Source organism: Cinclus cinclus, chromosome 6, assembly GCF_963662255.1.
Source record: "Cinclus cinclus chromosome 6, bCinCin1.1, whole genome shotgun sequence".
Lineage (NCBI taxonomy): Eukaryota > Metazoa > Chordata > Aves > Passeriformes > Cinclidae > Cinclus > Cinclus cinclus.
In genome coordinates, this window is record NC_085051.1 from 16517837 (window position 1) to 16532420 (window position 14584).

The following is a 14584-nucleotide window of genomic DNA, read 5'->3' on the forward strand; positions in this document are numbered from 1 at the left end:
GGTATTTAACACACTGTAAAAAATCCTTGCCCCAACCACTCAGGAAAGTATAGGGCGTTTGGCTGTAAGACCTTTTTCCTATCCTCTGCTACATTTCCTAAATGCAAGGATAAGTAAAACTAAAAACAATAAAAAGATAAAATGTATTAAAGAGAAGTAGTTAATTGGAAGACATACAACATACATTTTCAAGTTCTGGTCTTCCATTTCTTATGTTACACTGCCATATACCCATATAATTCTCAGGCTGAAGTTTTACTATAGGAGAAGGGCAAAATAAAGCAGTTATGTGTTGTGCAAAGGGATCCCCAGCAGATTTCAAAGGGAAGGTCCCTTCCCAAAACTACAGCACAATATGCTTTTTAATACAAAATAACTCTACCGCCTTTCCTTAAGACAGAGAGATACAAAACTCGAACCATGGCCTAGAAACATTCTTATTACATCGCTGACATCCGCTTGCAATGCAGTATTAGCCCCAGGATAACGCTGCTGTGTTGGAACTGTGTTCTGAGTCCATGCAGTGGCTGGGATTGATTCATCCACCCTGAACAGGTGGGGCCACAGGTGGGATGAGGGGCCCTGGGGACCCCCACTCTCAGAGCACCACAGGGCTGGGAGGGCGCTTGGAGCCCCTGGCACAGCAGGTGGAGGAAGAAAGGTAGGGAAGGAAGGTGATGGCTCAAACAGCCCCGGAAAGAAGGTCCTGCCTTTGGGAAACTGGCGAGTGCAGGGAGTTCAATGACGAAACCATCACTCTCCCATGACACAGGTTTTAATTAATACTCGTATCCAAAGCATAGGATCACATCCAGCAGCTCTGCCTCTATAAACATCCCTGGCTGAGCAGGTGCTGATCAGGGAAAGAGGACATCTTTCACGGAGCCTCTGGAAATGCTGTGCATCAATGAACACATGGAAAGGATTTACATTTAAAAGTTAGGGTTGTGTAAATCTGAAGGAGTGCGGTGTTGGGCTGTCTGGGGATAGGTATCATCCCTTCAGCAGCTGTTTGGTCATTTTTGCAGGATAGTCTTGAGTCAGACCCTGTTGACCCCGTGGAGATTCCAGGTTCTCATCACCGTCTCTAATTAACATATTAATTTGCCTTGCCAGCGCTGCCCCAGAGGCCCCGATACGGCGTGCCTTAGCAAGAACTAGAGCACTGAGGTCCGGCGACCGAGCGACGCCGGCGGTCCCTGGCCCGGGGAGCCCCCGGGGGTGAGAGCCGGACTACACCTCCCGGCGTGCCCCGCGCGGCGGGGCGGCGCGGGGCCGCTTCCGGGTTGGCCAGTGCGGTGTTTACTTCCGGCCGCGCCAGTGCGCGAGTGTCAGCCCGGGGCGGGGGGGGGGGGGGCACCCGGCGGCCGCCCCGCCCGCGGCCGGGGAGGGACCGACCGACCGACCGGGGCAGGGACCGACGGACACAGCGGCCGAGGGAGGAGCTCCGAGCGCCCAGCGGCCCCGGCCCCCATGAGCGGGCGGTGAGCGGCGAGTCGGCGGCCGCGGGAGCTTCCCGGCGCGGCGGGACCCAGCCATGGACTGGCTCATGGGGTGAGTGGGGCCCCGCTCTGCGTCCCTCTCTCCGGAGCTCTGCCGGGCCGGCCGAGGCGGCCCCGCTGCCGGGCAGCCCGAGCCCCGCGTGCGGCACTAATGACTAATCAGTTCTGCCGGCGGGAGCGGGAGGGCGAATGCAGCCCAGCCCCGGGCGTCCCTGGGTGAGCCGCCTGCGCCCGCGGGCACGCCGGGGTGCGCGGCAGCCCTCGTCTTGTCCCGGGCGCTGGCTCTCTGGAAAAGTAACTTTTCCTTCCCTTTTTGCGGTATAGGCGGGCCAGGTGTGGCAGCCCTCTGTGCTTCCCACCCGTACAGTGTGGGGCTAATCCCCTGCGACAGAACATCGCTCTAAACCGAAAGGCGTGCTAAGGTTTAAATGGCTTTCTGTGGGGAGGAAGAAGAGACCTCGGCAGAGATTAACGCCAAATCAGAGCCACGCCAGGGGGCTTGGATAGCCTGGGATTAATAGTGCTAATTACACAGAGACAGAAAGTAGAGAGCTGTTTGCTGCAGTTTTAGGTCTGGAAGCCTCAGTGCGGGAGAGGGAGATGCAGTTGATGGGAGTGACCTGATACGCTACCAGTATCCCGAACGAGATACTCTTCGGTTGCTTCTTGCATGAATAGTGCTAGCGACCTGCGCTCAGGTGAACTGTGAATAATTATGCTTCAAAATCGCATGAGCACTTGGTTTATGCTCCAGCAAAAACTGGTGCTGCAGTGACAACCTGCTGCCCTTAGTTTGTTCTTCACAGCAGTTCCTGAATGTGGTCTTTGCCATCTAGGTTGCCTCCTTTTTCTGACACTCGTGTGCCTAGAACAGAAGGTAAACTCTTTTGTCGCGGTTGGCGGATGTGGTGTGTTTAGAAGGGTTGCCTTTTGTCTGCTGCTGATCTGTTTGGTGCTGAGAGTGCTCTTGTTACTTGCCTTCGCACGGGTCGCATCCAACTCTCGAACCAGCTGTCAATACAAAGTTGTACTGTGAGTCTGACCCCTCACTCAGTCTGGAGGGAATGCTGAATATCTGTGGGGTAGACTCTGATGGCTGGCTTTTCCTCCAGCAGGCTGAGCAGTGGAAGGGCAGTATTTGTGGCATGTGAAGGGGTCTGGGTGCCGTTTACTGCAAGCCTGTGCCTTGTAAGTCACAGGGCTGCACTCTGTTGTTACATAGTGTCCATGAAAATGGAAATGACAAGCTTGTTTTGATGTGTTTTGTAACAACCACAAAGCACAGGTGGTCTGTTACATTGACTTTGTAAAAGGAAAAGCTGGGGTGTCAAATAGTGTCACTGTAATTACAAAAAAAAAGAAAAAAAAGGTCAAACCCAGGACTTATGCCAGTTACTTGTATGACTCAAAATACTACATGCCCCACTACATCAGCTGTGCTTATTCTGTGCTAATTACATTGTAAAGCAGAAAAGAATTAAGGTTTATTTTAGCCAAACTCTCAGTATATTAGAATGGTGGTTTTCTTATGAAAAATATTTGGGCTTCTTGAAGTCACAACAAAAAAATTGGCATTTGGTCTGTACTTTTTTTTACCCAGGGTGGGTGGGTCCGTCCGTGTGTGGAAAAGACTTGCCTGTTTTCCCCATCGTAATGGGAATGGATCCTGAGTCATTTGTGTGTTACTCCCTTGTTCTCAGCTATTTCCTGATAAGTTCTCTCCTGACCAAACCCAGTATTGTCCCACTGATGTTCTTAATGTTTTACTCCCTTAAAACGCTGTTAGTTCTATTTGTGCACATGTCGAGGGAATGGTTGTATGTGATTATAGCAGGAAGGGGGAGCATTGATATTAAGAACTGGGAAAGGCTAGAAGTTCTGGGGGACCCATTCTTATTTCTGGCCAAGTTATGCCTGCTGTTAGCGTCTGTGTTTGTAAATGCAAACATCCGTCTTGCTTCTTGACAAAGAAACTGAGGACATTTGCCTGCCCAGGCAGAAGTTGGAGGTAATGCCACCTGCTCAGCCTTTCTTGCAGTGGGAGCTTCAGGTGTTTGGGTCTCTGATGTGAGGAGGACAGGGCTGATGAAAAACCTGCATAATAATAGGAAAGCAGGTTTCTCCCAGTAACACATTAGTTGTCGTCCATGCCTCTGGCAAACAAAATGTATTAGTTTGCTTCTTGGTGATGTCTCTTTCCTAAGTGTCCTCACTAATAAAACCATTGTGATCTTTCTTATTCCTTCGTGCTTTGGGAGGGTGGTGGTTTGCAGTTTCAGCTTTCCCCTGCAGAAGGGGGGAATGTATGTATGTCTCCTTATTGGCTGTGCTTTCTTAACTTTTTGGTGTGAGAAACACCCTCTGTGTTTTGACTCTGTGTTACTGGAAAATAAAACTTTGAGTGCAAGTATGTTAAATTAGGCAGCAATAGCAGTTGTTCCTGTTCTAGATCTCAACCCTTGGAGCTGGTGTCGCATTTATCTGAAAGATGTTTAGAGTGAGATCTGCTTTATTCCTTCCTGGTCCTCCCTTTCTCTTGTGGTCCCTTGGAATGTGGGGGGAAGGGTAAGTTCTAATCATACCACAATGACCAGCAGCCCAAGTGTCTCTGATCACCTCAGAGTACTTAGTATACAAAAAAAAAAAAAAAAAAAAAAGGAAGCGGAGGCTTACAAACAATAGTGAATTTATTAGGGATTAACAAACAGCTACAGGTTTACATGGTCACACAGCAAAACTCTCTGGGTGCTGCCTTCTGTTTAGTCAAGTGCTTCAAAATCCAGTCAAGTCCTAAGGAAGAAAGCTGAAAAGAATGAGCTGCTGGTATAGTACGATTCTTAGTTTAGCACCAAAATAAAGCCAGAGTTTTTTCTGTGGTTGATCAGTATGTTTGACCCTTCCACTGAATGCAGCATTAATACTGATGTTGGTGAAACTCTATGGTTTCTTCTGTGCATTATCTCCATTAAAAAACAAAAACAAAAAAAACATTTTGAGCTTATTTGTTTTACACAGCATATATTTTAAGTGTAATTTTGACTGGAGAGCAGTTGCTTAATTGTTTTGCTCAACAACATTTGCCAGAGATCCATATTACCTGCTTTGGAAGAGATTCCAAACTTTTCTGTTACAAATAGCATTGATCTGCTCTTGAAGTTCAAATTAGCAACAAAGGCAGCCATTGCTCCTTCACTTATGAAACTTGCTTTTTAACTTGTTTTAAAATACTGTAATTTGATAGGAGTAAAACATATTAATGGTGCTAATAAACCTGACATGGTTTTATCTTCAGCAGTGCTGTCTGATGCTGTAATGCTTCTTTTCATAGGAGAGGAGTACTGAGTACTGTAGTGGTTTTGGTGAGCTGTTATGTAATAAGGGAGGAGAGAAAACAAGCATTTTGCAAACTATTACCTGTTAAACATAATCATAATTTGAGCTTCATCTGTGCTATAAACATCGTAGTTTAGTAGGTTAATAGACTATACTGATTGAAGCTGAGAGAGATGCTTACAGTGATTTGACAAAGATTCACAGCTCCTTCTCCCAGCATTTATTAGGATATATGTGTAATAAAGAGAGAAGCTGTTTGCAAGAGGGATTTCTTCTCCATTTAAGTTTTAGCTCTTGTTATCCATGCAGTCATACCATCCCCTGCTCAGTTATTTGTTCTTTCATATGTTGAGCTAGTGACTTGAAGAAAAGGGCCTAAAAATGATTGAAGGCTATCCTTTTCTCATACTCCACATCTTCAGCTTTGAGGATGATTAGAGCAAAGCAATGGCCTGGAAAGATAAGGAAAATACAGATGGCAGAAGAAGCAAACTTCTGGTCAGGATACTTGTGCCTGAAGACAGCACAGACTGTTTCTGTCTAGTTAGGTGATCTGTGGTCTGCAAGACAGAGCAAGTGGCTACAGCTGTAAACTGAATAATGTCTAATAGAAACTAATAAACCTCACACTTGCAGATTGTAATTTTACTTTGTAATGTCAGTTAATCCATTATAAACACTGCATATATGTGCTGCCTTGCATAGTCTTCATCTCATCAGAATGGGTCATTGGAAAGTATGTTGTAGTGAAATAACACAGTAACTATGCAAATTCAGTCTTTTGGAGTGTATGCTATACTGGTGATTTTTTAAAAACTGTGTAAGAGAACTTCTCAAGGTCAGCACACTGCTAGATTTGTTTGATAGAGGAGACTTGCATGTCATGCATTTATTTTATTCAGCTATAACTGTCAGAGACTTAAATTTAAGCTGTCAGTTTTTGTACTTGTTTTGGATATAAGATTTTGCCTCATTACCCCTGTGGTAATTTCAAAGGCTAGAAGAAAAGTAATACATACTGCTGTTTTATTGTCTTCCATTCTGCAGTTGTGGAAGGGTCTTTAAGAAATGTCCCCATAAGGCATTAAGACACTGTCCAGTTCAAGATGAGCTATGGTGAAATAAGAATAATATTGTCATGCAGAGAAGTGCTAACTTTGAGCCAGAACAGCTGAGGACTACATGTGAAAAAAGCACACCAATGCTCTAGTTCTGAGTCAGTAAAACCAATATGCTGTTTGTCACCTGTTAGACTAGGCTTTTGTTGCTTTTGAATGGGGTGCACTAGGATATCTCAAGTTGGAAGGAAGCCATAAGAATCATCAAGTCCATTAATTGTAAGGAGTGCATCTTGTAGTGGGAGTAATGAGTAATCATCCAGCAAGCTTAGCTGTTAGTTTGGCTGGTGCATCATACAGTTGAACCTGCCTTTATCTAGCAGACCTTTATATAAAATGTAGGTAATGATTTTTATTCTGGGTACTGCTCAAAACTTCCTAGTTATAGAAGATATTTCTATTAAAAGGAAGAAGGGAATAACACTGGACACTTTTCAGATGGCTGTAGCTGTAGGGACTGCTTTCCTCTTTATTCCCTTTAGTCATCTCCAATGAAGAAAGTCTCCTGCCTTTATAAGGCAGTCTTCTCTCTAGAAACTGCTGCAACCTTTCGCAGCTTGCATGGTGTGTGTCTTTGTTCTTTTTTTCAACTGACCTCACAACAGGTGTTTCCCTTGTATTCCATTCTCTGTAGATTCTTGGCTTCACATGCCATTTTCCCTACTTTGAGGGAGCTGAAAATAATTCAGAACGGGTAAACCAGACATGTAGGGTCCCATTGGGCAGGAAATATTCACATGCTCCTTATTTGCTTCTATTTATAGGTGTAACATTTGCTGTGGAGTCCCAGGTTGTTCTCCCCAGATAAATCTAGGTCTGTCTGTGAGCCACTGGCACTTCAGTCACTGCTTGCAGATGAGACTTGGATATTACTTCAAAACATTAGCAGACATGAGCAATTCCTCTGCTAAACCAGAACTTAACTGTGAAACAACTACAAAACGCTGTCTGCAGGTAAAATTAGATCTTCTTTAAATATTAACTTATAATATTCATTAGTACAGTAGTGGAAATGTGCTGTTACTTTGAAATGTGATTTTCAAGGGCTATTAGAGTTATAGAAAGGAGTCATGACTGTAAGAGAACAATTTAAATTTTCCAGGTGTGTTGTTCCCTTGTGTCTCCCTGGTTCTGAAAGTGTTCTGTTATATTACTGAGATGGTCACTGCCAAGGTTGTTCTTTTGTAGTGCAGAACAGGCTGCAAATAACTGCAGAGCCTTGCTCCCTGAAGTGTCCTGGTATAGTTAATTATTGATTTCTTGGAGAAAATGCCAAATAAATCCTGCATTTTAAAACCTTTGTTACTTTAGCAAACCACTGAATTTATCAGTAAGTTACTTTGGTGAGTACAGTGCACGTGAATATTGGTTTTATTTTATTAGAACGCTTTTTTTCTTCTGCTCAGTATGCTGAGGGAGAAGAAGAGCAGGTAATTCTCAAGGTCCTTAAAGAAAAAGGAACTATTACTTGGAAAAAGAGTTGAATATTCTTAAAGTGTAGCAATACTCCTTCCTTGCATGTCTCTGCATGTTACCCTCTTCTCCTTTGCAGCAGCATCAGGATTCAGGAAGACTGGTAGGTTAAGATGCTCATCTGAATGAAAACAAATCTTCTTTCTTTTTCTTTTTTTCTGCCTTGTTTCCTCTCCTCAGGTTAGTTTTCAGCTAAATGAGTTCCTACAGCCTGTTTGTGTGGCCACATGAATAATATTGCTAGCACAATGGTGTTTGTGAGAACAGAAAGCTTAGGGAACACTTACTTTGGTGGCAGCAGGGACTTAAATCAACTGAATGGAATCATGTGGTAATGTGATTATTAGTGGTAATTACTCTGAAAATAATGAGTGATCTATCTTCTGGTGATGTATCCTTCTGCTTGAATGTTGGGAAGACCTGCAGAATCTCTGAAATAGGAGATGCCATGACTAGGCTGGTATCCTGGAGCAGGCAGTGGCATCGCTGCAGTATCACAGCCGCTTAAGTGTTACATTCAGTTTATGGCTAAACTATAAATACACTCCTCGTGGACTGGATATTTATGAATAACTCAGACTTTGCAATTGGCTGTAAGTCATGTTTCATCTACCTGAGAGAAGTGCTGGCTGTGCTGTGGTGTGAGTGTGAAGGTAGGTGGTATTCTGGGTGCCTGGCTGAATCCAGCAGTCTGATTCAAGAGAGTGTTCAGGAAGCTTGGTTCATGCATTGTGGCCTACATGAAATTGCCATATTTCACTGGCAGTTTCCATCTGTTACATCTGCTGGATGTGGGCCCAGGGAAAGCATACTTGAAAGAGTAAAATTAATAAGAGACTGCAATTTTTAGTTTGAACTCATTATTGTCAGATCTGCATATTCTGCTATCACTGTTGACCTCTCAAACAACTTTAATGTGTGTTTCTGCTAGTGAGACTACTTTAGGAAGAACTGTTGCTTCATGGCCTTGTTCTGGCACTTCAAACAGTTGCAGTCTAGGAGCTTCCCTGTTCCTGAGACTGTGTGCAGTAATTTTAAATAATTTAATTTTGTTTCTAGAATGATGAATGTAACTAAATACCTAAAGAACAGTGTGATAATTTTACCATCTGGAGGGGAAAATATGGCAGTTTTCTCAAAAGTTAATTTCCTTTTATTCTGTCAGCCAAGAGCAAGTGGTCAAGGTGGAAGTTTTTCACACAATCCACACCCTCTGTCCCTGATTGTGGAAAAAGAGCATTGAACACATACGCACACAAAAAAAAAAACCCAAACCAGAATTTAGATACAATATTCTGAAGAATGACATTAATTAAACTGGAATCAAGACAGGAATGACTGTCATAGATCAAATTCCTTCTTACTCTGAACACTGGAAGAGTAAAACCATTAAGCTAGAATGTAAGCCTGCAGAAAACTGTATCTTTGAATGATCCAGGTTTGGTAACTTGAGCTCTTCAGAATATATCTGCATGCTTTTTAATTTCTTTTCCCCTTTCTTTCTGCACTGCTTAGGTTATAAAGGTGGTCCATCAATATTTTTATCATCAGTGTTCAGTGACTGGATCACTGTTGTCCCTCTTCTGCACTGAAATGTCTAAATTCTTGGGACCTTTACCTGAGAACTCTCCCAGTATCTACACATAATGAACAGAAGTTGTGTGAAACAGGTTCCATAGAGGTGATCTTGTGTCTCATTTTTTTTCCTCACTGCTTCAGTTCATAAACTTTGGTCTAGAATTTCCTCATTTAGAGAACTTTTGTTTTACATGGTTCTTCGTGAATCAGCATGGAGTTGCTCAGGAGAGGCTTTGTTCCTTCTTAATAAGTTATGCCAAACTGGATGGGGATGTTTTTTTTGAGGAGGTGTCTACTTTGCAGATGGGCTCAGGTTACAGGATTAACTCTATGGTTTCATGTTTGTGTCAGGTAAATGATAAATAGCTTTTGGGTTTTTTGTTGTTTTTGTTTGGGGTTTTTTTGTTTGTTTGGTTGTTTTTTTTTAAGTCTGATGATATCCAGGTGTTGCTGGAACTCCAGTCTGTAAAACCTTCATGATTGTCATGTCTACTGTCGTGTTAGTGTATGCCTGCTTTCCGTCAGATATAAAAGGAACTGAGTATGTAGTGAGGGCTAATAACTTTTATTAGACCAACAAATGTACTTGGAAAAGAAATAAAAAGCCTCTGGGCATGCTTATATCTCTTGTTTATGTTAATAGATTGTTCTGAACAAAATCATGTTAAATAGAACAGTTCCATGTCAGCTGAAGAAATATCACCTGCTGGTTTAGCTGGGGACTGGTACCTTTTTAAGGATCTGACCAGCCTACATTCAAAAAGCTATATTTGGGCACTGGTCTTGCTATTTAATGTTATTTGGGAAGGGAAGGAGATTAGAAATGGAAGTGTTTGCAGGTTTTGGTCTAAGGTCTGCAAATCCTCAGATGGCTCTAATTTTTTCCAGTGTTGTTTTATTTTGTTCTGTGGGCCAGCCTTTCTTGGTTCCCTTGTAATTTCTTTTTGGGGTGCCTGGGCTAACTGCAGTTCAGATGTTCTTATGATCTTGTCTCCTTTTTGTTATAGCCAGATGGTGCCTTTTTTACCTTTTTTCTTCCACAATATTCCTAGGTGGGCATCTAACAGCAGTTGTTCTTACTGTGTCCCTTCTTTGCTTGATTATTGTGGTGCCATTGGTGATGAGCAATTTTTGGAGACGAACCTGAAATTTCAGGGGATTTTTGATGTATTTATGAATGTTTTGTATTAGGCATATGATGGGCTCTTTACCAGGTGGTCTGGTGTATCCCAGGTTTTAGCTTTGAGTTATGGGTGATATTCAAAATATTGAATTGGTGATTTGCATTCTTATAACTCCAGAGTGTCTGTACTGAGGTTTTCCTCCCTTGCCCCACCCTGATGAATATGAAGGTACTGGCCTGAGTCACTTGAGCTTGTCGAGGCTTGAGCAAGTGGAGTCAAGTGCTATGAAAACTCATCTGAGAAAGGGGAGATTGTGGGAATGTGCTTGCAGTGCACCAAGCATTTAGGTATTTAACTGCAAGTTTGTAGGTAACGGGGTTGGTTTGTTGGTTTGCCTTTTAAAGGGGACCTTTATGTTTTCACACAGTACTGTAATAAGCTGGTAGTGGTTTTTTTTTTTGTTTTGTTTTGTTTTGTTTTTTTTGTGTGTGTGTGTGTGTGTTTGTAAATATTTTTCCAAGGTTGTTTCAGACAGGATGTGGACAGTCATCCACTAAAATGTAGGCAGTTGTTGCTATATGTGGTCTAACTTTTTAAGTGGGCAGGGTACTATTTACATGTTCACAGACTTGTATTTTCTCATTATTGTTAATAGAATCAATGTTTCTGTTTAAATCAAGTTCCTCTTAGTTTTAGGTACAATGAAGACTTACCAGCTCTCACTGACTCCTTGGGAATACTGGCAAGGAGGCATCTTGTTAATGAAGAAGTATTTTCTGCAGTTCATGAAACACGTGCAGTGTAATCCACTATCTTGCAGGACAAAATCACTTTCTGTTTTGTTTTTTTTTTGTTTTGTTTTAGTTTTGTTTTGGTTGGTTGGTTTTTTAGTTGTAATCCATTCTATAATTAAAGAAGAAATAGTGTACCTAGTACACTTATGAATTCCTATGTTTAAACATTTTATCCTGAAACATGGGGGTGTGTTATTATAAAATAAAATTAGCAAGAATTTCTTGAGAAGGAAGTAACTTTATTATAATAGAGTGACACATTTAAAAACATTGGTTCTCCTTGTTTAGGTGTGTCATCTATCTACAGTATTTCTGAACGAAGATGAAAATGTAAAATAAAAGGTGTTAAATATTTCAGTAGGCATAATGATTTAAGCTGACATGGAGGTTGCTTAATTTCTGAAGGACAACTTCCATGAAGGTCTTGGTGTGTTTTCATCAATTTTCAAAAGATGCAATTCAAATTCACTCCTTTGACTTCCTGAGTACCAAAGCACTCTTCCAATGACAAACAGTAGGAAAAAAACCCAAAAATTTGGAAAACAAATCTGAGAGTGCATGAAAGATATCACCAGGCTGATAGTCCCCAGTGCTAGAAACAGCCTTTCTGTCTAAGCAAATAGATTTTTGAGCAAAGAGGAAGCAAATATGGGAATAAGGATAGTGTTTATACATGTAATAAAACTTTGCTAGCAGACATCATTATTTCCTGTCTGGGTTTAATAAAGGAATGATAATTATTTTCCATTATTACTAAGAGCTCGGTTTTTTGGTTGTGGTTTTTTTTTTTTTTTTTTTTTTTTAATATGGCACACAATAGTATCTTATGTACAATCGCTGTTGGTAATTGAACTGTAGCTGTCAAAACAAATGCCTGAAGAACTTGGATCTGGGGAATTCCAGTATATGCCTGACCTAAGGAATGATTTATTGTTCATCCTGATAAATGTCTCTGGCCTGGTTTGTCACATGTTCCAATTTAGCAAGTAGAGGCCTGCAGCTACCAGGTGATTAGGCTGAAATGTGTAACTGTGTGCACTATTTTGTCCTCTACTGTTACCTTTGAAACTGGAGTTCAGTAACTGTTCCATGTTTTCTGGTCTTACTGTGTCCATCAATTTCTGTAGAAGCCAAGCTGGACATAGTCAAGCTATGGAACTGTGGAGAAGGTTAAAGGGCTGTTGTGATGGGGGAGCCAGACTGCAAGTACGAACCAAAACCACACAGAGCTTTTTGTTCCTAGCAAAGTGAAATAGGAAGATGTTCTTGTTTTGTTTTTTTTTCCCTATTCCTCTTAAAGGTTAGTGAATGGTGGAATTATCTTAAGCTTTTTTAAAATGACACAAAGTTCCAGTAGCTCTACAGAGAGAAAGTTGATTCAAACTGTTTGGTACTGCTGACCAAACAATGGAGTAGATTGATCAGTATTCTTTAAAATAAGAAGGATAATACATCCTAGATTTGGTATATTTTTGGATGAAAAATAATGCATTGTTACCACAGGATGTTTTAAATATGAAGTTTCTGAAAGAGTCTAAGTAAAATCAACTGTCCCTTTATCCTCTTGCTGGTATATGCCAAAGTATATGGACTTGTTAGATGTAAAAAAAAATAAAATAAAGTAAAGCAGAACTCGAGAGCTGTGGGAATAAGTAATGCAAACTGGATCCATGTTCCCACTGAAAGTCATAATGTTCCTGCTTACAGGAATTCTCCCCATGACTCGTTTCTCTAAGATCCCTGGAGACTAGTGGTGTGGGTGGAGTGCACAGGACATGAAGTAAAAATACTGCGTGATAAACCTGTCTAAAAAAGGAGTCTAATCTCCAAGGGAGACAATGGTTATCATATAGCCACGGGCTACTCATTAACTCATGGTTCCTAAAACAAATATTATTCTAGAGTGACAGCCAGCTACTAACATGAAACTGTTACTTTTTAATCTCATTCTGTATTTGCTTTTTTTTGCGCCAGTTTTTTGGAGTTTGGTAGTAAAACGACAATGTGAGTTTCACAGCAGGCACTCAGACCTTCAAAGAAAGAATGAGTTCTCCAGTATGCTCTTGTTACAAAATCAAACCCAGAAGAGTTTCAGGTTAGCTGGGTTTCAGTAAATACTTTTTCTGCTTCATCATGTGGAAAAGCAACAGCAAGTTCAAAAATGGGGGGGGGGGGGGGGGCAATAAGGCGAAAGTGGGTTTAAAGACAATTGACTTGCCAGCATACTTTGACAATAAAGAACAATTTTGGTGTATTGCTTGATGCTAGAAGGTTGGAATAATGATAAATAAGAATAATTTTTGTGTACAGCCCATAGTTGAGCTGAGGATTTAAATTTTATGGTTCAATAAGGTAAATAATATGGTTCTGTAAAGATTAATGACATTAGCAAGAGTGCTAGCAAGAATAATGCTGGTTTTCAATCCTTGCATCAAAGCTGAGCAGTCAGTTGGGAACAAATTTCTCTTGGGATATGGTGTTGGGCAATTAGCTGCATTTCCAGAGATCTATGGAGTCTTCTGAATCATTACGGTGTCGGGTACTATCAGAATGGAATACTGGTCTTGGTAGGCTGTGTTTTGCATTATGATAGTTGTGAGATGCAGAGGTAGATATTCAGAACATGTTTGCTTAACAGCACAGTCAAGCCTAATCTGTTTGCAAATACCTCCCCTTTTCATGAACAGGAAGTTGAAATGTTTCACAAAAATCTGATTGCTACAGAAGGACAAGAATGTAACTCCCTTCTAAAATCTCTCTTGTAACACTCGTTTTCAATATCTGTTTCTTCTTACAAAAGTACTAAATGTACTAGGTGTTTGAGCTTGGAAAAAAACCTGGTGTTTCTTTTTGGAAAACTTCAAGTACTCATGGAATACCTTTCCTCATTATTTTTAAGTTGTGTACTAGTTGAACATTTTCACTTCCAAGAGTCTGACAGAAAGATTAAGAAATTGATACCTATTTTTCATTCTTTTTAGTTTATACCTTTTTGACTATGGTCAGTTTTTTCAGATTTATTATTCATGAAGTCAACTGTCTTGTTAGCATATTTCATTCTTGCATTTGTTTAGGGGCCCTGAATTATGGTATGTCATTCTGAAGGATGACATAAGTCACTCTTCTGGTATTTGCTGTTCATTGTTGAAATGTCACCTTTGGGACTGTGACTGTCATTTGACAAATGTTAATCTTTGTAGTAACTTTTAATGATCTTGGTAATGCAATGATAATGAGAGAAGAAGATGGAAATGGTTATTAGGGAAGAAGATTTGAAATTCTATGGACTTTTAAGTATTCCAGGATATTAATACTGAATCATGGTGGCGCTCTTGCTTTTCTTTCTAGTTTTCTAGAGGTAAAAATAAGCCTTCTTTTCTCTTTCTTCCCCAGAAGGAGGAAAGAATTATGGTAGAATCTGTTTTAGCATCATCAAGAACAGAATGCAAATTTGGAAATAAGGCCACTTGGTTGGTATATGAGTTGTATTATTGATCTCCTGTTGTTTCTCTATCCTGTACTTGTTTGTTTTTCTTATTATACGTCTTTTTCAAAGACAAATATCTACTTGTGTTTTCAGAGAATCCAGATGGTACATTGGCCTTGGTGGTCTTGAATCTGCAGTGCTTCCTGAACAGTTTAAATACTTGGAACTTGCTTAT

At 41.0% G+C, this 14584-nt stretch overlaps 1 protein-coding gene across 1 annotated transcript in view; it reads left to right on the forward strand.

Annotated features, from left to right (window-relative positions):
* Positions 1–1421: 1421 nt before the first annotated feature.
* The window catches only part of MOB2 (MOB kinase activator 2), a 108235-nt gene continuing 95072 nt past the window's right edge, over positions 1422–14584 (forward strand). The window contains exon 1 of the mRNA XM_062495233.1: positions 1422–1554. Coding sequence (XP_062351217.1) covers positions 1538–1554 — 17 coding nt within the window. The 5' untranslated portion in view covers positions 1422–1537. The remainder of the gene's footprint in view (positions 1555–14584) is intronic.